This window comes from Macaca fascicularis, chromosome 10, assembly GCF_037993035.2.
Source record: "Macaca fascicularis isolate 582-1 chromosome 10, T2T-MFA8v1.1".
Taxonomy (NCBI): domain Eukaryota; kingdom Metazoa; phylum Chordata; class Mammalia; order Primates; family Cercopithecidae; genus Macaca; species Macaca fascicularis.
The window spans coordinates 94,425,496-94,449,900 of NC_088384.1; the positions used below are offsets into that span (position 1 = coordinate 94,425,496).

The 24,405-nt window shown below is 48.2% G+C and overlaps 1 protein-coding gene across 1 annotated transcript in view; it reads left to right on the forward strand.

The window, feature by feature from the left end:
* Positions 1-419: 419 nt before the first annotated feature.
* BPI (bactericidal permeability increasing protein) overlaps positions 420-24,405 on the forward strand; it is a 34,569-nt gene continuing 10,583 nt past the window's right edge. The window contains exons 1-10 of the mRNA XM_005568978.5: positions 420-648; positions 3,874-3,988; positions 5,239-5,367; positions 6,788-6,949; positions 8,170-8,233; positions 14,820-14,883; positions 16,626-16,717; positions 21,213-21,389; positions 22,123-22,182; positions 23,629-23,796. Of these exons, the coding sequence (XP_005569035.3) occupies positions 435-648; positions 3,874-3,988; positions 5,239-5,367; positions 6,788-6,949; positions 8,170-8,233; positions 14,820-14,883; positions 16,626-16,717; positions 21,213-21,389; positions 22,123-22,182; positions 23,629-23,796 (1,245 nt within the window). The 5' untranslated portion in view covers positions 420-434. The remainder of the gene's footprint in view (positions 649-3,873; positions 3,989-5,238; positions 5,368-6,787; positions 6,950-8,169; positions 8,234-14,819; positions 14,884-16,625; positions 16,718-21,212; positions 21,390-22,122; positions 22,183-23,628; positions 23,797-24,405) is intronic.

The following is a 24,405-nucleotide window of genomic DNA, read 5'->3' on the forward strand; positions in this document are numbered from 1 at the left end:
AGCCAAGATACTAGACTCTAAAATGTGAGCATTTAAATCATTACCACTACTGCCTTTCAGGACAAGAAAACACTAAAGCATCTGTTTTCTTAAATGTTCTACTATCCAAAATACAAAAGAAATCAAAAGTAGAAAGAAAAATATGAATCCTTACGTCTGTGCCACCCAGCTTCAAGGGAGTCGGTAGGTGGGGGCATTTGGGTGGTGGCACAGAGCGGGGGATGGGGTGCTTAGGGAGGGGAACCAATCTGCACACACACATACACACGTGCACACCCGTGTACACACAGGCATGCATACATGCACATGCGAGTCTCCCAGGCTGCACTTCTCCCTGCCTGTGGGGCCCTAACCACAAAGGAAAACCACAGCTGCCCTCCCTCTCTCCCACTCTTGCCACGTTCCTTCCTCCTTTCCGCATTCTACTGACTTGCATGTCCCCAGTGGACTCCTTTATAGCTCTGTGGTCCCACCTCAAAGCCTTGAGGTCTTGGCAGCTCTGGAGGATGAGAGAGGACGTGGCCAGGGGCCTTCACGATGCGCCAAGATGGGCATCCCTGCTGGTGCTGGTTGCTGTGGGCACCACCGTGACAGCGGCCGCCAACCCTGGCGTCATGGTCAGGATCTCCCAGAAGGGCCTGGACTATGGTAATTAGATGCCTTCCTTCCCTCCTCTCCACCCCTGAGGAGCAATTATTGAGCATCTACTGTGTACAGCCCTTTAGACCCATCACCTGGCATACTCATAGCTCCTCAGGGCAGGTCCCCTTGCCCCCATTTTATATATGAAGAAACTGAGGCAGAGCAAGTTGCCTAAGATCACAGGGCTGGGATGGTAGAGCTGGGATTGGGGAACTGGTCTAGAGGACTCCAAGTCCAGTGCTCAGACCCCTGAGGGTCCTCATGGTCCCCTCCTTCCCTCTTTGCAACCTCCATCTTGGACTTCTAAGCCCTTCTCTTCTTTCTAAAGCCAGTTCTCAGCCTTGCCATTTGCTTCTCAATGCTGAGGAGGCTGAGCAGTCAGAGGGAGAGTGTGGGAGGACCTCCCCACCCCGTGCTCTCCCCAGTGCAGGGACTGGTGGCCATACTGTGCACAGTGCTCCGCTGGGTGACACAAAGAGGGTCCCCCCAGACCACTCACCCAGGCCCAGGCAGAGGAGAGAAAGGCATGAAACAGCCGGTGCTGACCTGCTCTAACCTGTGCCAGGCATTGAGCTAGGAACTTTACACGCACCATCTCATTTACCCTCGCTTCAGCCTGTGTAAGACAAACTGCTGCTGTCAACACTTGCACGCCAGAAGCTGGCAGCCTGGATTTGAGCTCTGGTCTTGCCTGATGCCCCAGCGTGGGGTTGCTCGATGCTGCCTCCCGGTGGCAGAGAGATGACCTGCAGAGCAGTGGGTGATAGCCAGCCCCAGGGAAATCAGACCAAGGGGAAGGCAGAGCCTCTCCAGTTGGGGTGCCCTCGGGAAACAGACAGGACTCAGGAGGAGCTGGTATCCCATCCCTGAATTCCCACCCTAGCCCAGCAGGACGTCTCTGAATCCTAGAGCCGCAGACAGAAGGCCACACCAGACAGAAGAGCTAGGAGGAAGGAGTATGGCCCTGAAGCCTGTCAAAGCAGAGGCTCAGTCATGGTCTTTAAGTTCGGTGGTCTTCATGCTCCGTCATAGCAGCCTCAGTTTCCCCTTCTACCCAATCCCCTTGTGCCAATCAGAGTGAGTTTTCTGAAATGCAGCAAATCTGTTCACGTCCTCCCCTGGCTCACATTCTCCGTGGCTGCCTACTGCCTTCAGAGCTATCCTGACCCTTTGGCATGGCATTTGAGACCCTTCGAGGCCTGGTCTCTGTCAACTTACAGATCCTGGACACCACACATTTTTTTTCCCTCCACACGGTGACCAGTTATGTGTCATTTACTTTTGAACCCCCAGAAAGCCTTCTCTAGGGCATGGGCTCTGGGACCAGAAGGCCTGGGTTCAAATTCTGCTCCTTGTCAGCTGTGTGGCCCCTAGCAAGTCACGTCAGCTTTCTGAACCTCAGCTTCCTTATCTGTGAAATGAGGGTAGTGACAGGACCTACTTCCTAGGATTGTACAAATTCATACATGCCCAGAGCCTAGAACAGCGCTTGGCACAGAGTAAAGCTCAATACATTTCATTGATATTATTATTTCCTAACTGGCTCCGAGAAAACCCAAAGTCTGGGCTCCCTCATCTTACTATTTACTCCTTTTCAGGTAATGTGTTTGCCTTTTAATTGGTTCTTTGATGCTGTTAGCCACATCATAACTGGTGGTAGAATTTCTGCCATTAGGACATTATTTATTCATCTAATAAATCTTTTTTTGTTTTGTTTTGAGACCGAGTCTCGCTCTGTCACCCAGGCTGGAGTGCAATGGCGCCATCTCAGCTCACTGCAACCTCCACCTCCGGGGTTCAAGTGATTCTCCTGCCTCAACCTCCCAACTAGCTGAGATTACAGGCGCGCACCATCACACCCAACTAATTTTTTGTATTTTTAGTAGAGATGGGGTTTCACCATGTTGAACAGGCTGAACTCTTGAACTCTTGACCTAAAGTGATCCACTAGCCTTGGCCTTCCAAAGTGTTGGGATTACAGGCGTGAGCCACCGCACCCAGCCTCATCTAACAAATCTTAAGTGCCTTCAAAGTGTCAGGCACAATGGGAATGTGGGGGACACATTAGTAAATAGAACAGATTGCTGCTGACCTAAGGGGCTTACATGTAATAGGGGAGGGACATTAGTCAGAGTAATGTGAATAAATGCATGATTACAAATGGTAACGGGGGCTCTGGAGGAGCCATCCACAGCATCATGAGAATAACACAGGGTGTTGCTCTGATCTACTGGGCCAGGGAGGGTTCCCAGAGGAAGTGATAAATGAGCTGACTAGAGGCTGACCGGGTGAATATGGGAGGGAAGAATTTCTTAGGGAAAAGGAATAGCTTGTGCAAAGGCCCTGGGGAGACAGCCCAAAACTCAGAGAGGTGGGGGATGTGGGGGGGTGTAGCATAGAGCAAATAACAAATTAAGTACCCAACAAATACTAGTAGGATGCATAACTGGGTGTTTCAGGGGTGATATTTTAGACCACGGGTCAGCAAACTATAGCCCTCAGTTTTTGCATGGCCTATAAGCCAAAAATAGTCTTAATATCTTTAAATGATGGGGAAAAATCAAAAGGGTCCGGCATAGTGGCTCAGGCCTGTAACTCCAGCACTTTGGGAGGCTGAGGCAAGAGGATCACTCGAGCCCAGGAGTTCGAAACTAGCTGGGCAACGTGGTGAAACCCCAGATCTCTGCAAAAATGTTAAACACATTTTTTTAAAGTTAGCCTGGTGTGGTGGCAAACACCTGTGATCCCAGCTGCTAGGGAGGCTGAGGTGGGAGAATCACCTGAGTCCAGCAGGTCGAGGTTGCAGTGAGCCGTGATCATGCCTCCGCACTCCAGCCTGGGTGACGCAGAGAGACCCTGTCTCAAAACAACAACAAAAGAAGAAAAATACTATCTCACAACATGTGAAAATTATATGAAATTCTCATTTCAATGCCAACAAATAAAGTGTTATTGGAATACAGGCACACAGAAGACCATAATATTGTCTATGGCTGTTTTGTGCAGTAACGGCAGAGCTGAGTATTTGTGACAGAGGCAGTTTGGTTTCCTATAAAGGGTCAGTTTACTATTTGGCCTTTTCTAGGAAACCTTAACTGGTCCCTGTTTTTGATCCTTCCAGTGCCACTGTTCATGCTATGAACAGGCGCCCAGGGTCCAGAGCCTGCCCTGCCCCTCTGTCCCCTGCTCCAGGCCGTGCCTCTGACTGTCACCCCTGCCTTCTCCCTTCAGCCAGCCAGCAGGGGACGGCCGCGCTGCAGAAGGAGCTGAAGAGGATCAAGATTCCTGACTACTCAGGAAGCTTTAAGATCAAGCATCTTGGGAAGGGGCGTTATAGCTTCTACAGGTGAGGCCCGCCAGAGCTCAGTCCTTGATTTGCAGGACTTGCGGTGTTCTGGGACCACCAAGAGCTAGAACGCAGAGCCACAAACTCCTCAACTCACAGAGTTTCATATCCCAAAGCCTGTGTTTACATCATCCCAAGGAGAGGCAACCTCCCAGCTGAGCGTGGAGAAAGCCACACAAACCACAACTCCCAGGAAATGTCATGAAACCCCAAACTCTGTGCCGTTTTATCAATTAGAATGTGCCATGTTTCAAGGTCAGAAAATCTTTTCCAAAATGGCTTAAGGCAGAATGCATTGGCTCACATGACTGAAAAGTCACTGGAAGAGCCTGGCTTCAGGTTCAGCTTGAGGCAGGCTTACATGCCACTGGGCCCTGTTTCCTCTCTTGCCACCTCTCAGCATCACTTCCTTGGACAGGCCCAATTGGCAGGCAGTGTATCCCCTCCACAGGCAAGACAGTCACCGGTAAGTCTCGCTAGATCTCCTGCTCAGCACTCTGAATGGAGAGCCCTAAGACTCACTCTGACTGGCCCACCTTAGGTTACGTACACAGCCCTGAGCCAATCACTGTAGCCAGGGAATGAAATACACTACCTGGCCGAGCCTAAGTTGCAAGCTCCACCCCCTGAAGATGGACATAAGATCAACTTTCTTTGGAGTGGCATGGAACAGATGTGGGGAGGGGCTTCCCCTAAATAATCTAGTAGTTCTGTTATCACAAGAAGGGGGTTGTGCACTGGGCAGAAAACCCATGAAAGTCCTCTACAGAGTTTTGTACACCCATTCATTCACAGATATTTTGAGCACCCACTGTATGTCTGACACAGCAGGCTCTGGGGCTGCAATAGCGAAACAAGACAGAGCTATACAGACTTCTCCTATGCAGAGTTTCCAGTTAAAGGGCCTCCTATTTTATCTTCATTGATTGTCATGCACCCTGCAAAATAGAGATCATTGTGCCCGTTTTACAGATGAGGAAACTGAGGCTCATGGTAATTATGCCCAGGGTAACCCAAGAGTATATTAAAGAGCAGGATTTAAATGCAGGTTTTTTCTGACTTCAAAACCTAAGCCACTCCAGTTGCCTACATGTTTGTCAAGGCTGCTGTCTTAGCTTTGGAACTCCTGGAATGGACGGAGTGAAGGACCAGGTGGTGGGGGATGAGTCTGCATTAACCATTAACCAAGTCCTCATGTGGGCACCTAGGATTATATGAAATTATATGAAATTCACATTTCTCCTTTGCAGCATGGACATCCGTGAATTCCAGCTTCCCAGTTCCCAGATAAGCATGGTGCCCAATGTGGGCCTTAAGTTCTCCATCAGCAACGCCAACATCAAGATCAGCGGGAAATGGAAGGCACGAAAAAGTTTCATGTGCGTTTCTGCGCTTGCGGTTTGTTGGGTGCGCTCTTGGTGATATTTGGACGGGATTAGAGAGTCAGGGCCTCTGGAATGCCCAATGTTTGCCTTGCCTGTGACCACCTATTGCCACAGGGTTCCTCAGGAAATTCTACACATGAGAAGATTTTACATGACCCTTGGTTAATAACTGAGCATTTATCCACATCTCAGTGCAGGATACTGGCAAGGCTGAGTTGGTGCATGTGGCTTCCGGTGGAAAGCTAAGTGGAACTTTCAATTTCTTCTGTTTATCAGTTAGCTATTGCTGTGTAACAAACTATCCCAAACTCTGTGGCTTAAAACAACAATCAGCTGTCATCACTTATACATCTGTGTGTTGGCTGGGGCTCAGCTGACCTGGGTTGGGCTTAGCAAAGGAGGCTTGGCTCCACCTGTGTCTCCTTCTCCTTGGACCAGTGGGTTATGCAGAGCATACTCTTGGTGATAGCAGAGGTGCAAAAAGGGAAAGCAGGAACACACAGGTCCTCTTAAGGCCCAGGCTCAGAACTTATATAACACTGGCCAAATCATTTCACGTGGCCAAGCCCAAAGTCAAGGACAAGCAAAGGCACCCTCCTCAACCCCGCCATGATAGGCAATGGTAAGGGTATGAATGCAGGGGAGGGTGAAAAATAGGGGCAAATAACCCAAACTACAACTCCGAATCTAAATCCTGGGCTCTCCCCACAGCTACCCTGCCCACTAACAGTGGTTCAGAGTGACCGTCGCTTTAGGAAGGTCTCCTTTCTGGGGAATCTAGGGAGGAAAATGGAGGAGAAACCGCCCTGGCGAATGAAAGGGGCGTGAGTCTGCCTGCCCTTACAAGAACTACTCGGTGTGTCTCCTCCCTACAACAATGATCACTTAACTCTCTCCCTGGGGCCTTTTGCATCTATCTTTTCCCTTGCTGATCACACACAAAAACAAAAGAATGTCCACTGTCTTATCCAAAACCCATTGCATCCCTGAGGGAGGAGTTATTAACCTCATTACTGAATTAATGGTGCCATTAATTAATGCAAGTCATTGGCCCCAAACACCCAGCTTTTTAGTAGCAAAGCTGGGACACACACTCTGGTGTCTGACTGCTGAACCAGGGTCTGAGGGAGGAAATGGAAGCTCAGAGAGGTAAGAAACATGCCCAAGGCCACACAGCTGGGGCGGCAGCTGAGGCAGTGGTTAAGAGCAGGTTCCTGCCAGTCAGACATGAATTCAGAGTTCAGGTTGGAATCCTAACTGTCCCACTCAGCTGCTGTGTGCCTCTTCTCTCTGAACTGCATCTCCTCGCCTGGAGTGGGGATAATAACAAAACCCGCCCTCCCGCACTGGGGTAAAGTTTGAACGGCAGTGGGAAGAAAGGATTTGTTCCACGTTCCTCTTTGTTTTTCTCCAGAAAAACAAGCGGCAATTTTGACCTGAGCGTAGAAGGCGTGTCCATTTCGGCTGATCTGAAGCTGGGCAGTGACTCCACATCAGGCAAGCCCACCGTCAGCTGCTCCAGCTGCAGCAGCCACATCAACAGTGTCCACGTGCGCATCTCAAACAGCAGAGTGGGGTATGGACTCCAAAGGGCTGTGGCTGGGAGGAGGGACCTAAAGAACAACTCTCTCAATCATCCCTGTATTCCGAAAACACACCCAGAGTGCCACCTGCATGCCAGGCCTTGCTCAGAGGCCTCAGGCATGGCACGGGAGGCAGGGGTCCACAGATGAAGCAGACACTCTCTTTCTCAAGGCATCGTTTGTTTATTCCATATTCATTCAGCAGACTTAACTGAGCACTTACTATGTCCCAGGCTCATACTAAGCACGTTACATATGCACTAAATTATATCATCATCACAAATCTGTAGGCATTCATCTATCCATCCATTCAACAAATATCTAGTGAGACTCAGATCTGCACCAGGCTTGTGCAATGTGGTCAGGAAATGAGTGACCAATGAAAACTTAGTAAGAGTTAATATTTGTCAGAGGCTGACTGTGCCCAGCACTGATTTGAGCACACTCATTATCTCATTCAAGCCACACCATGACTCTGTGAGATCAGTCTATTATTACCCCGTTTTCTGGGGAGAAAACCAAGGCATGGAGAGATAGGCAATAGCTTAAGTTGCTACAGCTGGTGAGTGTTCAAGTCTAGGTTTATTTCACCCCAGACTCAGCCACACAGTCCTGTTCTCTTAAAGTTTTCAGCCCAGTGGGGAAGAAAATCATTAACCAAAGCATTGCATGAATGAATGGTTCACACAGAATTACAAAAGGAGATAAGAATTAAGAAAAAAGAGGTACAAACTTGTATGAACACAGAGAACCGGAGGCTCTGACCCCATCTGGGGGCAGGCCAATTCTTCCTTGGCAAAATGACATTTGAACTGAGATGAAAGGATAAGTAGGCATTAGTTAGGGAGGTGTTAGGGACGGGGGTGTTTTAAGCAGAGGGAACAGCATGTGCAAAGGCACGGTGGTGGGAGGACACACAGGAGAGAGGACATGGCAGGCCAGTGTGGCTGGTGTGCAGTGAGGGAGGGGCTGGTGAGGAATGAGACTGGGGCAGGGGCCCAACCACGCAGGGATTCAGGAAATAGCCTCATGAACAGGTCACTAAATCGGGGACAAGCGTCTGATGGGGTGTGTGTGCAGTTAGAGCTCAGGGGAGAGGGTGCCAAGGCCTGTTTCCAGGAGGGAAGAAAGCTTTTGAGACGATGCAGCCTCCTTAATCCAGCCCAGGGACAACCGAAAAGCCTCATCTATCTCCCTACTTGTCCATCTCTAGGTGGCTGATCCGACTCTTCCGCAAAAAAATTGAGTCTACGCTTCGAAACAAGTTGAACAGCCAGGTAGGAGGGGCTTGGAGCCCCATCAGCGAAAAGAGGGGAAGGGCCCTCAGTGACCACACACTTCCCCCTTCTCCGGACACTCTGCTGTCACTCCAGACCCCTTGGTAGTGCTTATAGCCCTTTGAAACCACAACCCCAGCTCTAAAAGCCAGTCATGTATGTTTTGCTGAAGAATCCACCAAGAGACCAAGAGATGATCACTTCCCACACTCCCAACAAACTTTCCCTCATGCCTGCTTGGGCCACCTCTGCTTTTCCCCAGCCTTCCTCCCTGCTGAGAAAATGCCATTCCCTTCCTGCCTCCCTCTCTTCCCATACCCCTGGTAGACTCCTTCCTCCACCCCACCCTGAGTTCCTTCCTTGATGCTCCCCATTCAGACAAATGCCATTGATGAAGCTACATTTCTGGGCTTTGGCCAAACCCCAGTAGTAGCCCATTCCCTGAGGCTGGAACTAATATAAGGGACAGGTGTCGGCCAGCACTCCTCCAACCATGCCCACAGCCTCAACCCACAACCCAGATACTTCAGATAAGGGACGAGGCCATTCATTCAGCTGGTTTTCCATTAACAAATTATAAATTTTTAAGAATCATCTGAGCCTGTCTCAAAAAGCAATGAGTTTTGGCTCTCTCCAGAGGGCAATGGAAGTCGTTGAAGGTTTAGGCAAGGGGGTGACCTGGCCAGATCTGTGCTTTAGAACAATTTCCCTGTCCGCTGTGGGAATGACTGGAGGGGCCAAGAGTAGGGGCAAGGAGACCACTGAGGAGGCTTGTGCAGTCTTCTAGGTGGAAGACGTTGGTTTCCTTGTTAAAGACACTAAACAGGTAGGGGGGCATCAATCATGTGAGAACATCTATCTGAAGATACTGTGTCAAAAGCTTAAAAAGCAAGAAATCAATGCATGTTTGTCAAAATGCATAACACAGTGGACTATAGAATGGGTTTTAGAGTCACATGGCAAGAGTGGAGCCAGTGGCTCGGTTGGGATTAGATGGGACAGTTCCAATGAGCAGGACAATCCCCAGCCAAAGTCTCAGGATAGCGTCTCGGGGTAAGTTTTGGCCCTGGCTCCAGGGCTTAACTAGCTGTGTAACCTTGAGGAAATGACTTGACCTTCTTGAACCACAATTTTACCATCTGTAAAATGGGGACATTAGGCCGGGCGTGGGGCTCACGCCTGTAATCCCAGCACTTTGGGAGGCCGAGGTGGGTGGATCACCTGAGGTTAGGAGTTCAAGACCAACTGGAGAAATCCTGTCTCTACTAAAAATGCCTGACCAACATGGAGAAATCCTGTCTCTACTAAAAATGCAAAATTAGCCTGGAGTGGTGGCACATGCCTGTAATCCCAGCTACTTGGGAGGCTGAGGCAGGAGAATCGCTTGAACCCAGAGGTGGAGGTTGCACTGAGCCAAGATCATGCCATTGCACTCCAGCCTGGGTAACAGGAGCGAAACTCTGTCTCAAAAAAAAAAAAAAAAAAAAAGAAGAGGACATTAATACTTTCTTCACCAAGGCACTATAAGGATTCATGAGATAATGCAGAAAATGTGCTCACTCACTAGGCTAGCTCACCCACAGTTCAGCTGTCTGTATAATCAAGTAATAGTCTGAGAAGAGTGTTGAGATATATTTAACATTTGGAACAATTACGATTATTTCTTAGTACCATTTAAAAGTGGCCCCTATAGCAGCCAAGCTAATAAGTAGCAAAGCTGCTGCTACTGTTGATGGTGATGATGATGGTGAGGTTGACGATAGTGATGGTAATGGTGGGGATGATGATGATGATGGTGATGGTGAGGATGATGATGGTTATGGTGAGGATGATAATGGTGATGGTGATGATGGTGATGGTGAGGTTGATGATGGTGATTATGAGGTTGATGATAGTGATAGTAATGGTGGAGGTGATGAGGATGATGATGGTGATGGTGATGATGATGGTGATGGTGAGGTTGATGATGATGATGGTGATGATGGTGATGGTGAGGTTGAGGATGATGATGGTGATGATGGTGATGGTGAGGTTGATGATGATAATGGTAATGGTGGGAATGATGATGATGATGGTGATGATGAGGATGGTGATGGTGATGATGATAATGGCGATGGTGAGGTTGATGATGGTGATGGTGATGGGATGATGATGGTGGTGATGGTGATGGTGAGGATGATGGTGATGGTGATGGTGGGGATGATGATGGTGATGGTGAGGTTGATGATGGTAATGGTAATGGTGGGGATGATGATGATGGTGATATTGAGGATGATAATGGTGGTGGTGATGATGGTAATGGTGAGGTTGATGATGGTGATAGTAATGGTGGAGATGATGAGGTTGGTGATGTTGATGATGATGGTGATGGTGAGGCTGATGATGGTGATGGTGGGGATGATGATAATGGTGATGATGATGGTGGAGATTATAATGATGATGATGGTGATGGTGAGGTTGATGATGGTGATGGTGATGGGATTATTATGGTGGTGATGGTGATGGTGGGGATGATGGTGATGGTGATGGTGGGGATGATGATGGTGATGGTGAGATTGATGATGATGATGCTGGGAATGATTATAATGGTGATGGTGATGGTGAGGATGATAATGGTGATGGTGATGATGGTGATGGTGAGGTTGATGACGGTGATGGTGGTGATGATGATGGTGATGGTGAGGTTGATGGTGATTATGAGGTTAATGATGGCGATAGTAATGGTGATGATGATGAGGATGGTGATGATGATGATGATGGTGATGGTGATGGTGATGGGATGATGATGGTGGTGATGGTGATGATGGGGATGATGGGGATGGTGATGGTGAGGTTGATGATGGTGATGGTGGGGATGATGATAATGGTGATGGTGATGGTAGAGATTATAATGATGATGATGGTGATGGTAGGGATGATGATGGTGAGGGTGGGGATGATGATAATGGTGATGGTGATGGTGGAGATGATGATGATGGTGATGGTGATGGTGAGGTTGATGATGGTGATTGTGGGGATGATGATGATGATGATGGTGATGGTGAGACTGATGATGGTGATGGTGATGGTGGTAAGCATATGCCCATTTAATAGACATTTTCTTCCTCCAAGGCAGGAGCTCATTCTGGGCAGTTTCAATGGTGATAGTGAAGTTGATGATGGTGATGGTGATGGTGATGGTGATGGTGATGGTGATGGTGGGGATGGTGATGATGTTGGCCCATATAATATATGGAGTGTTTATAGTGATCTGACACTATGCTAAGAACTCTTTCCATGGATTCCAGCATTTAATCCACACATTCTGGCACTTAATCCCCTGTGAGAGAGATTCCATGATTATCCCTATTTTACAGGTGAGTAAACTGAGATACAGAAAGAGGAAGTAATAGTGCTTGGATTCAAATCCAGGCTACCCTGCCTCAGAGATGAACCTTGCTCTTAATCATAAGATCCGATTTAGAAGCAAGTACTGGCCTGAATGAATGAATGAAGGAATGAGATGTCATGATACCAGGAGGGGCTGGAAATGGTGAGGAGTGAGCCAGGGAGTCTGCCCCCAGGGAATACAGTGTGTAGGATGGGTGTCTGAGAGAAGGAAGAGCCTGTGTCAGTACAAAGTGTGCATGAAGGGAAGAGCAGGGAGGGAGCTGGGATCCCATCAGGATTTGCTGTGATCTGGAGCCATCTGTTGGCCCTGATAGGTGAGCAACACTGGTGACAATGCCTGAGGTGCAGCTCAGGAGTCCAGCAGGGCCCCAGCTGCCAGCTGTGCGGCCCTCTGTTCCTGGGTCATTTGGAGAAGAGGCGCAGGTTCCTCGGAGAATGCCAGTCCAGGTCCTCTTAAGACTTCAAGAGCCTTATGTGGTAGAAACACACTTCAGGGAAACCAAATTTTCTCCTTCCCTCCTTCCCACTGCTGTCTTCCCTCCTTCCTTCCTTCCTTCCTTTCCTTCTTCCCTCCTTCCTTCCTTCCTTTCCTTCTTCCCACTCTTCTTCCTTTCTTTTGTTTTGTTTTGTTTTGTTTTGGTGATGAAGTCTCGCTCTGTTGCCTAGGCTGAAGTACAGTAGCACAATCTCAGCTCACTGCAACCTCCGCCTCCCAGGTTCAAGAGATTCTCCTGCCTCAGCCTCCTGAGTAGCTGGGATTACAGGCATCTGCAACCATGCCTGGCTCATTTTTGTATCTTTTGATAGAGACAGGATTTCACCATGTTGGCCAGACTGGTCTCGAACTCCTGACCTCAAGTGATCCACCCACCTCAGTCTCTCATAGTTCTGGGATTATAAGCATGAGTCACCGCGCCCAGCTCTTCCTTTCTTTTCTTTCTTTACTGTTTTTCTACCTTCCTTCCCTTTCTCCTTTTCTCCCTTTCTTCCTTCTTTATCTTCCCCTCTTCACTCCTTCCCCTTCCTCCCTCCATCCCCCAGGAAAAATAACTTGATTGACAGTGTAGAAGGAGGGATAGGGGGAGGATAGAGGTGACCTCTAGGCAGATGGTGCAGCCAACCCTAAGGAGGAGTAGGAACCTGAGGAGTTTGGTTTGGGATGTGCCAGCCTTGGGGACCAGTAGGACACCCAGGGACAGTTGTCTATGAGGCATCTGGGTCCCCAGATAAGCCTGGGCTGCAAAGTAGGGCCTGGGTACTGGTCACATGTTGGGAGCAGTGGGGGTGACTTCACCTGGGCTCCCAAAGACAGATGCTGAGACAGGGTTTGAGTGCAAGTCATTTACTGGGAGGGGTTCCCAGGCAGCGCAGTGAGGAGGTCGGGAGGCAGGGAAGGGGCTTTACTGAGTGGGTTGCTGCTATGGGCAACTGGGACTCAGTCCTGCTGGCAATTCTCAGAGGAAGGGTGGGGAGCACACCTCAGAATTGTTCCAGAAGCGGGAAGAAGGCTGGGGTATTTGTCTGCCACCTCCTAGCCTTCTTTCGTTGAAGGCTGTTCTTAGAGACCTAACTTCTTGGCACTTCTGAGCACAGTCCAGAGAGTGTGGGCGGGGCGCTGCAGCACCTGCCACAGGGGCCATGGGGATGCCTGAAACAGCTCAAGAAGAGGGCCTAAGTGGAAGGGACAGGGAGCCAGGAAGAGAGCCCAGAGAAGCTCCCACGTCTTCAGTGAAAGAGGAAGAGCTTGCAAAGGAGTCTGGGGAAAAGCCTGTAGGGGATAGGAAGAGAGCAGAAGGTCTTGGTCACAGGTCTCTAGAAGGAGTGTTTCTAGAAGGGAATGGGCAACCACACCAGGAGCTACCCAGTAGTCGAGAAAGGCAAGGACTGAAGAGACTCTGCTGGATTACTGAGGGGAAGGTCATTCAAGAACAACATCGGGACAGGGAGGGAAGGAGCTTGTCTGACCACCAGCCCCAGCCCCAGTCTCTTAGTGAGGGGAAGGCTGTGGTTTCAATCCTATATTCCAGCTATCTATTGCTTGAAAACAAACAACTGAAAATTTGGTATCATAAAACAACCAGCATTGTTAATGTTCATGGATTCTGTGCATCAGGAAATCAGATGGGCATGACGGGGATGGCTGAGCTCTCTGCTCCATGAGGTCTGGGGTCTCACCTCAGAAGACTCAAAAGTTCCATGTTAGAATTACCTGGAGGGTTCCTCGCTCCCATCTCTGGTGACTGGGCTAGGAAGACTTGAAGTCTCAGCTCTGCTGGGACTATTGACCCAAGCCACTACCATGGCCCCTCCACGGGGCTTGGGCTTCTCATATCATTGAGTGGGTTCTGCATAGCCTTTTACGACCTCACCTCTGAAGTTACACAAAGGTGAGGTGTATTGTTGTGTACTGTTGCTTAGAAGCAAGTCACCAAGCCCAGGTTCTAGTGGCAAGTTCACAGACTCCATCTCTTCGTGGGGGTGTGGCAAGGCCACATTACAGAAGAGCAAATGGAATGAAAAATATGATTTGCCACATTCCATTTTACAGATGAAGAAAGAGAGGTCTAGATAAATGGAACAACTTTCTCAGTGTCAAAGTCAGTGTGTGACCCAACACAAATCTTCTCAGGCTAGTGTTTGTTCCATTGCAAGTCACGGGCTAGGGGACAGGGGGATAGGGGTGGGGTGGCAAAGGCAGGTAGGGAATGGCTTCTCTGGCCATACATATCAAACGTGAGGGTGCCCACCTAGTTAAGTAGAAAGCCTGCCCATGCTCCCAGAAGCCCAGATAAGGGAAGGCTGGCCATTGACTACCTCGTATTTGTTTACTACCTCATTCCACAAAGGATCTGAGACAGGAAAATCAAACAGAAACAAAAGAAAAAACAAAACAGCAACAACAACAACAAATCGCCTTATAAAATAGAAAACATAAACACCCATCAGGAAAGTTCCACACACAGGGCAGGAAGTAGAATGCAGTTATGTAGGCCATACAGTCATATACAGTTATTATTGCTAAGCTACATGTTCAACTCTGAGCTTCCTGGTGGCCAAAAAGAAAAAGGAAAGTTGATTGGCTACATAATTTTCAAGAAAACATTCAAGGAAAGCAAGGCATATCTGGCCCATTATTGCCAAGGGACATTTTTCACTATGGGAAGACCTTACTGATTACTTGTTTGGTTCTCCCCAGGTCTGTGAGAAAGTGACCAGTTCTGTATCCTCCAAGCTGCAACCTTATTTCCAGACTCTGCCAGGTGAGGGCTGGATGAGGATCAAGGATAGAAAGGAACAGAAGGGGGAGGGTGTGAGGACGTCATGGTGGATGTGATGGGGCCGGCAAGTTTCCCAGACAGCCCTGGGCCTGGGTGGGAATGAGAAGAGTAGTAGGTTATGTTCAAGTGGCAGCTAGCATCGGATCAAGTCCTTGTGCTAGGTCCAGAAGTGAGGAGGACAAACAGCCCATACCGCCTCATTCCCTTAGCTCTGCAAGGGCCAAACAGCCAAATACTCCCAGCTCTCTAAGGCCAGAGACACATGACTGGCCTGAGATCTGATATTGATCACTTCTTTTTGGATCTCAGTTTCCATGTCCTTAAAATGGGGACAATAATCTTCACCCCCAAGTACTTGGCAAGCTGCAAAGAACTGTGGCAGGCACTCAGGAAATTGTCCCCTCTCAGTCTCCCAACACTTCCCTGAGAGAAGCATTATTCTCCTCGTTTTTCACCCCATCCCCCTGTTCCCTAGCCCGTAACTCACAATGGAACAAGAGTAACCTGGCTGGGCTCACGCCTGTAATCCCAGCACTTTGGGAGGCCATGGCAGGCGGACCACCTGAGGTCAGAAGTTCAAGACCAGCTTGGCCAACATGGGAAAATCCTGTCCCTACTAAAATTACAAAAATTAGTCAGGCCTCATGGCAGACACCTGTAATCCCAGCTACTTTGGAGGCTGAGGCAGGAAAATCACTTGAACCCAGGAGGCAGAGGTTGCAGTGAGCCAAGATCATGCCACTGCACTCCAGCCTGGGTGACAGAGCGAGACTCTGTCTCAAAAAAAAAAAAAAAAAAAAAAAATGAGGAACCTGAGGCTCAGAGAGTAGGTGAGACTTGTCCAGAGTCATGAAGCCATCAAGAGGCAGAAGCAAGATCCAAATCTGCAGCTAAGGTTTCCTTCACTCCAGAGCCGGGGCTTTCAGCTGCTCTCAGGACTACCTCGCTGTGAAACCTTGCATGGTTGGCACATAGTATATGCCCATTTAAGAGGCATTTTCTTCCTGCAGTACAGGAGCCCATCCTGGGCAGGTTCGATGCAGCTGCACTGCCCAAGGTTTGGCCTCACGAGGCAGGAAAAAGATTTTGGTCTGAATCCCAGCTTCATCCCTCACCAATCATTGGACAACTTGGATTTCTGAGCCTTGGTTTCTTCTCTGCTAACTGAGAAAAGGGATAAAGGAAGGGCTGATGTTTATTTAACTCTCATTGATTACTACTGGGAAACAGAGAAACTCTTCAGACTTGAGCCAGCCAGGGCTCAGCCTGGGCTATTATCAATGATCCGGACAATGATCCTCCCTGGCTTTTGCATGGAAAGGGCATTGGGCATCCACCTTCTCTCAAAACCCTCCCAGCATCTTTGAGGTCACTAGGATTCTCTCATTCTACAAATGACAAAAAAATGACTCAGAGAAGTGCAAAGACTTGTCCAAGGTCATCCAGAGTTTGGTTCAAGCCTAAGTCTCTCTGTGCCCTTGACCGTGTGTCTTAGCCACTCATCTCAGGGCTGTTGGAAGAAGAGAGTAAGGGGGTGTCTGTGAATGTGGGGTGTGGGTTCATTTTCCCTTAAGGTGAGCTCCCTTAAGGAGGGCTCCCTGGAGGAGGTGGGAATGGAACTTGCACTGTAGTTCTTGATCCAATTTTAGGGGATTCTTATCCTGCATTTCAGTTTCCAGGGATGATGCCATGGAAGCTAACTCATGGTCCATCTTTCTCTCTAGTAATGACCAAAATAGATGCTGTGGCTGGAATCAACTATGGGCTGGTGGCACCTCCAATAACCACGGCTGAGACCCTGGATGTACAGATGAAGGTGAGGCTGACACTGAGAATCACACACCCTCACACTTCTGTCTCAGACACTCCAGGGCTCCCCAGTCCTTGGAAACAAATTTTATAATGTCCCCCACTTCCTATCTGACTCACCACCACCCTCTCTACTCTCCCAGCCTCTCCCTGCTCCAGTCACACTGGCCTCCCCGCCATTCCTCAAACACACCATGCCTGCCCGTCCCCAAGGCCTTTGCCCTTGCTTTTTCTCTGCCTGGGTGCCCTTCCCCAGGTTTCCACACAGCTCTCCCTTGCTTCCTTCAAGTCTTTACTCAAATATTCCCTTCCTAGAGAGGCCTTCCCAGATCACTATCACTGAAATAGCTCTCTCCTCTTCCCCTACATCCTGCTTTATTACCAATACACACACACACAGTCTCAAGTCTGTCTCCCTCACTGTGATGGGAGAGAAGGAGCTTCAACTGCTTTGTTCACTACAATATGTGCAGCACCTAGACCAATGGTTGGCACATAGTAGGTGCTCAATAAATTATTTGTTGGATGGATGAATGGGTGGATGGATATATGGATGGAGGGGTAGTTTGATGGGTGGGTGGGTGAATGGATGGGTGGGTGGGTAGACAGGTGGATGGGTAAGTGGATGGGGGGGTGGGTGTGTTGGTGGATGAATGAATGGATGGATAGATGGATGGATGGATGGATGGATGGGTAAGTGGGTGGATGTATGGGTGGATGAAAGAATGAGTGGGTGGGTAGATGGGTGGGTGGGTAGGTGGATGGTTGAGTGTGTGGGTGTATTGGTGGATGGATGGGTAGGTGGATGGGTGGGTGGATGAATGGATGGGTGGGTGGGTAGATGGATGGGTGGGTGGGTGTATTGGTGGGTGGGTGGATGGATGGATGGATGGATGGATGGATGGATGGATGGATGGATACATGGATAGTTGGGTAGGTTGATGGGTGGGTGGATGAATGGATGGGTGGGTCGGTAGTGGGTGGGTGGGTAGGCGAATGGGTTGGTGGATGTATTGGTGGGTGGATGGATGGATGGATGGATAAGTGGTTGGATGGGTGGGTGGATGAATGAATGGGTGAGTGGGTAGATGGGTGGGTGGGTAGGTGGATGGGTGAGTGGGTGGGTGTGTTGGTGGATGGATGGGTAGGTGGCTGGGTGGGTGGATGAATGGATCAGCGGGTGGATGGGTTGATGGGTGGGTGGGTAGGTGAATGGGTGGGTGGGTGTATTGGTGGGTGGATGGATGGATGGATGCATGGATAGATGGGTAGGTGGATAGGTGGGCAGATGAATGGATGGGTGGGTGGGTAGATGGGTGGGTAGGTAGGTGGATGGGTGGGCAGATGAATGGATGGGTGGGTGGGTAGATGGGTGGGTGGGTAGGTGGATGGGTGGGTGAGTGTATTGGTGGATGGATGGATGGAAGGATGGATGGATGGATGGATGAATGGATGGATGGATAGATAAGTGGGTAAGTGGGTGGGTGGGTGGATAGAAGGAAGGATGTATGTTTGTATGTACGGATGGATGGACGGATGAATGGATGGATGGAGTTTTATTGCATGCTGCTCCCTCCCTTACTCACCACCCTCCAACCAGGCACACTGGCCTTACACTTCCTCAAATAGGTTAATCTTCCTCTCACCTCAGGGCCTTTGTCCTAGCTGTTCCCTCTGCCTGGTACTCCCTTCCTTCCCAATGCCCATCTGTACCCTGCTGGCTTCTTACAGTACTCTGCATGGATCTTCGCTCAGCTGTCACTCCCAGAGCAGCCTTCCACACCACCCCAGCAAGGCTGGGTCCCACTCTGAAATTCATCCTGGATTGTGCCTCCTTCAGTCCTTCCACATTGGTGATTTCCCTCTTTGTTTACAGTTTGTTTGTTTCAAAACACATTCAATGTGAAAAAGAAAATTTAGAAACTGCAGAGGAATTCAGAAATAAATATAGGAAAGAAGGAAAAGATAGAAAAAGAGAGAGAAGAAGTACCTGAGTCTACAACCTACAGATAAGCACCATCAATAAACAAGTGTAGATCCCTCCAACCCTTGTCTTTGCAGAAACAGAGGAAGATACACACACACACACACACACACACACACACACAGAGAGAGAGAGAGAGAGAGAGAGAGAGAAACAAATGTACATAAAAACAAATACACACAAAAAACAAATACACACAAATACACACAAATACACACAAATACACACAAAACCCACAATATAGAAACAGGAAAAAATGCACACACATGTACTCACATACAGACAACAAAATACACGCAGACATATATTTTGCATGTGTCATATTATATATTCTGCTTTACAACTTTAAAAAATCGATATGTGTAATAGGAACATCTTTGCCATCCACAAAATATCCTCTTGCAGCCCTTTACTGGCTGCTTGGTTTTTCAGCGGACAGCTTGGGATAAGGTACGAGTACAGTGCTCCCTCCTGGGACACTTGGGCTCTCCATTTTTTTCTACAAACGTAACCAAAGCTGCAGTGATCATCCTTGCAATTGTGTCTCTGTCCATCCTTGAGCATTCCCTAAAAGAGGAATTGCTAGACCAAATGGCATACTAAGAAAAAAAAAAAATGAATACCCACATATATCTAAGTGATACAACAGAGGAAAAGATTAAAACAATAGGTAATTATCTTCAGTGAATAAGAAAGGTCCTGTTTATCTCCTGGGCTCCTGCCCAGAGTTGATCACTGACAACCATGGAGTGTGTTAACTTCCCAGGTCCCTGGTTCTAAGCACTCACATAAATGCATAAGAAAATCCATCTAGGGGGGCCGGGCGCGGTGGCTCAAGCCTGTAATCCCAGCACTTTGGGAGGCCGAGATGGGTGGATCACGAGGTCAGGAGATCGAGACCATCCTGGCTAACACGGTGAAACCCCGTCTCTACTAAAAAATGCAAAAAACTAGCCCGCCGAGGTGGCGGGCACCTGTAGTCCCAGCTACTCGGGAGGCTGAGGCAGGAGAATGGCGTGAACCCGGGAGGCGGAGCTTGCAGTGAGCCGAGATCCGGCCACTGCACTCCAGCCTGGGCGACAGAGCAAGACCCGTCTCCAAAAAAAAAAAAAGAAAATCCATCTAGATTTTGCTGATGATCTACATGAATGGTTACACACTGTTCTTCCACTTGCTTTTCTCACTTAACAAGATGATTTCTAGTCAGTACATAGGTCCATCTTTATTATTATTATTTGAGATAGAGTTTTGTCTTGTTGCCCAGGCTGGAGTGCGATGGCGTGACCTCCACTCACTCCAACCTCTGCTTTCCAGGTTCAGGCGATTCTCCTGCCTCAACCTGCAGCAGCTGGGATTACAGGCTCCCGCCACCACGCCTGGCTAATTTTTTGTATTTTAGTAGAGATGGGGTTTCACCACGTTGACCAGGCTAGTCTCAATTTCCTGACCTCTGGTGACCCACCTGCCTTGGCCTCCCAAAGTGCTGGGATTACAGGTGTGAGCCACTGCGCCCAGTCCATCTTATTATTATTAAGAGTTGCATGTATTCCATAATATGGAGGTTATGTTTGTTAATTTTAAGTAATAAAATAATTATAAGGTACAGAGAATGCTATACACTTCCAAGTACCCAACACACAGATTTAAGAAATCTTACCATTTTGTCATATTTGCTTCTGATTTTTTAAAAAATAAAAAACATTGTAGAAATAACTAAGGAGGCCCCCTTGAGTGCCTCTCCCCACACCCCAGAACCGTGCTGATGATGTTGGTGTGTGTCCTTCTTGCCTGTGTTTTTATACTTTTTATGGGCCTTTAAATTTTACATAAGTGGTATCCTACCATATGTATCCATCTATAATTTGGTTTTTTAAGCTCAACATTTATTTGCTTAAAAATGATCTGCTTTTGCAACATATTGCCAAATTGCTTTTCAGAAACATAAAGAGCAACCCTAGAAACTTATGAAAGCTCTCACAAAACACTAGATAGCATCAGTTTAAAGCACACACAACACTCAAAACAATTGACCTCTTTTCCCATTTTGCTAACTTCACAGATGAAACAAACAAGATTTCACTGTTCTTTTCGTAGGGCTTCTGTGCTTACTAGCAAGGTTGAGGTTGAGACAATGGAGTGGTTAGGAGAATGTTCACTGGACATTGGAGGCCTGGGTTCAATTTCTGGCTCTGCCACTTACTAGCTGTGTGACCTTGGGCAAGTCACTTCACCTCCGTGTGCCTCAGTGTCCTCTCCTATACGATGAGCAAAATTATACCTGCCTTCCCAGGACTGGCATGAAACGCACTTAGAAACTAATGCCCAGGAGGCATTTGATGCTACTGTTAACTTCTGATCATTGCTTTTTCTTTTTCTTTTTTTTTTTTTTTTATTTGGTCATTCCTTTTTCCTTTGCGAGTGTACAAATGGTGTCTTCAGCCCATTTTTCCCTGGGTGGAGATGCTGACTTATAATTCCTGAAGAACACCTGGGCTCACTCTGTTGCCTCTACCTCCAGGGGGAGTTTTACAGTCAGAACCACCACAATCCACCTCCCTTTGCTCCAGCAGTGATGGAGTTTCCTGCTGCCCATGACCACATGGTATACCTGGGCCTCTCAGACTACTTCTTCAACACAGCCGGGCTTGTATACCAACAGGCTGGGGTCTTGAAGATGACCCTTAGAGATGACATGGTAAGGCTGGGCTGTGGGTGGGTGTGGGAAGAACACTGGACCCAGAGTCCTGCAGCCCTTCCAGACAAATCTGGAAAAAGCTTTTCTCACATTGAGGGAGGTTAAGGTGTTGACTCTAGAGTCAGCTAGAGCTGAGTTCCAATATCGGCACCCCCCGTCTCCAGCTGGGTGGCCCAGGTCAATTACTCTACCTCTCAGAACTTGTTATGTCTTCTGTAAAACACCAATAACTGGTTTTCTCCAAAGGGTGTCATGAAGATTCAATGAGATAGTAATGCCTGATTAAACGAGATATTAGTCTATGAGAGGACCGAACACAGAGCTTTGAACATAGAAAGTAATGAATAAGAAACGTAAGGGCTACATTGACGAGTACTTGTCAGACTCTGTTATCCAGTCCTAGCATCACACTAAGGCAGAGGCAGACTCTGCCTTAGCCTTAATGTGGCATCCTATGAGATTGGTTTGAGGGCAGATTGGGCTTTCTCAGGAGCAAAAAGCAAGCAGGCGGTCACTGACTAGCTCCTAACCATTCTGGGCCAACTGCTGCAGAAGGTGTGGCTTGGCTTCCGGGCTGGTTGCTGCAGAATTTGTGGGTCGGTGCTCTGTTGTCACATAGGGGCTGGCCACTGTCGGTGTGTGCAGTCAGCCTCTCGCCCCCATATAGGACTTACCCCCTCCACTCCGTCTATAACAGCATCCTCCGAGATCCTTTTCTCATCTCTTGCTACAGATTCCAAAGGAGTCCAAATTTCGACTGACAACCAAATTCTTTGGAACCTTCCTACCTGAGGTATGGAAGACCTTGCTTTCCTTTAGTGAGCCCGGGGGTTCTGGGAGGACAGGGCTTTGCTGAGTGGATAAGGAGACCCTCCCCTCCACCCAACATACACACACAAGATCCAGAAGCAACCCAGCATGAAAGGGTGGAAACAGCTTCATCCCCAGAACAGAGAAAGGCTGCAAGTGCCCAGTTGATCAGGTGTGGGAGTAGATGCTGGCTGGAGGTGGAGGGAGGATCTTTCATGCAATAAATTTCTATTGAATGCCCACCATGTGCCTGGGGCCCTGTGCTGGGAACCCAACAAAACAGGCCACCTCCCTACCCTCCTGAAGCTCCCAGACCAGTAGAGAGAGAAAAATATCATCCAGACACCCAAAACAATAACAAAAATAATGTGGACTGTTACCAGTGAAGCCAACAGGTGGATGAGGTTACTTTAGACAAGGTGGTCAAGGAGGGCCTCTGTCTTTTTCTGCTCAGGCTGCCATAACAAAATGCCACAAACCAGGTGGCATAAATAACAGAATTTATTTCTCATAGCTCTCGAGACTGGAAGTTCAAGGTTAAGGTGTCAGCAGATTTGGTTTCTAGTGAGGGCTCTCTTTCTGGCTTGTAGACTGCCTCCTTCTTGCTGTGTCCTCACAGGGCCTTTTCTCAATGCATGCATGGCAGTGGGTGGGAGAGAGCTCTCTGGTGTCTCTTCTTATAAGGACACTAATTCTATCGGATCAGGGCCTGACCTACCATTATGAACTCACTTAACCTCAGTTACTTCCTTAGAGGCCCTTCTCCAAATGAAGCCACACTGGGAATTAGGGTTTCGACATATGAATTTGGGGGAACACAAACATTCTGTTCATAGCAGCATCTCTGGTGGTAAAACCCCATAAATTTCTACACAGAGAAGCTCTGGTTGGGGGGAGAGGTGCGGCCGGCAGGGGTATCCAGGAGTGTTGTCTTGAACCTTCTTTGCATAACAATCACTTTATTTTTACTCAGACTGTGGGTTTAACTGGGGGAAGATCAGAGACTAAGAGAGACGGGAAGAAGGTCACCAATGCCCTCCTTAGTTCCCCCTTGAAGCCGCTACTGCTGTCTGAGAAAGTAACATCTGCAGAGACCTGAAGGAAGGGAAAGAGCCGAGAGAGAAGAATGCAAGGAAAAGCATCTAACAAGGGGGAACAGAGAGGGCAAAGGGTTTTAGATGGCAAGAGAGTTTGTTGAGTTTGAGGCACAGAAAGAGTTCCGTGTGGCTGAAGATGGAAGACAAGAGGCAGAGGCACATGTGGTAAGGCTGGCAGGGTGCCAGCTGGCAGACTGTGCAATCTTAGGATTTATTCTAAGAGCAATGGGAAGACAATGAAGGTATTTAAGCAGGGGCAGGCCAAGACAGGATTCATAAACATTTTAACAGAAACTCCTTCTTTCGTTGGTTGTCTCCACTGGGGGCTGCAGGTGGCCAAGATGTTTCCCAACATGAAGATAGAGATCCACGTCTCAGCCTCTGCCCCACCACACCTGTCCGTGCAGCCCACCGGCCTTACCTTCTACCCTGCCGTGGACGTCCAGACCTTTGCCGTCCTCCCCAACTCCTCCCTGGCTTCCCTCTTCCTGATTGGCGTGGTAAGCTGTTCCTGGGTGTGGACAGATGAGGAGCCCCAGACAGTCCCAAGAGCACTGTCTTTGGAGTCAGGAGATCATGTGAATCCTGTCTGGATTCAGACCTGGACTGTCACTCCAGAGCCTGAGACTTGAGTCACTGTACTCAACGGTGCCGGCTCCTGAAGGTATTCATCCCCCCAGCCATTCACTAGTGCATTTGTTTACTTACTCATTCTATTATTCATTCGGTCAATTTCTCATTCATTCAATTATTCATTCCATGTTGGGGTGAAATATGTGTACTGTTTCCAATTCATTCACTTATATCTTTAGTCATTCAATTATGCATTTGTGTATTTGTTCATTCATTCAATTATTAATTCATTCAGTTATTTATTAGATTGTTGACTTGAAATATGCCTTTTCTGATTCCCACACGCATTCATTTATTCAATTATTCATTTACTTATGCCTTTGTTCAATTGATCATTCATTTGTATATTTGTTCATTTATTCATCCATCATGTATTCATTCATGCATATCTTTGTTATTCTTTCATTCACATATTTTTTAATCCTTCATTTGCCTCAGTTTTCACTCCATTGTTGATTTATCCATTCATCCCTTTG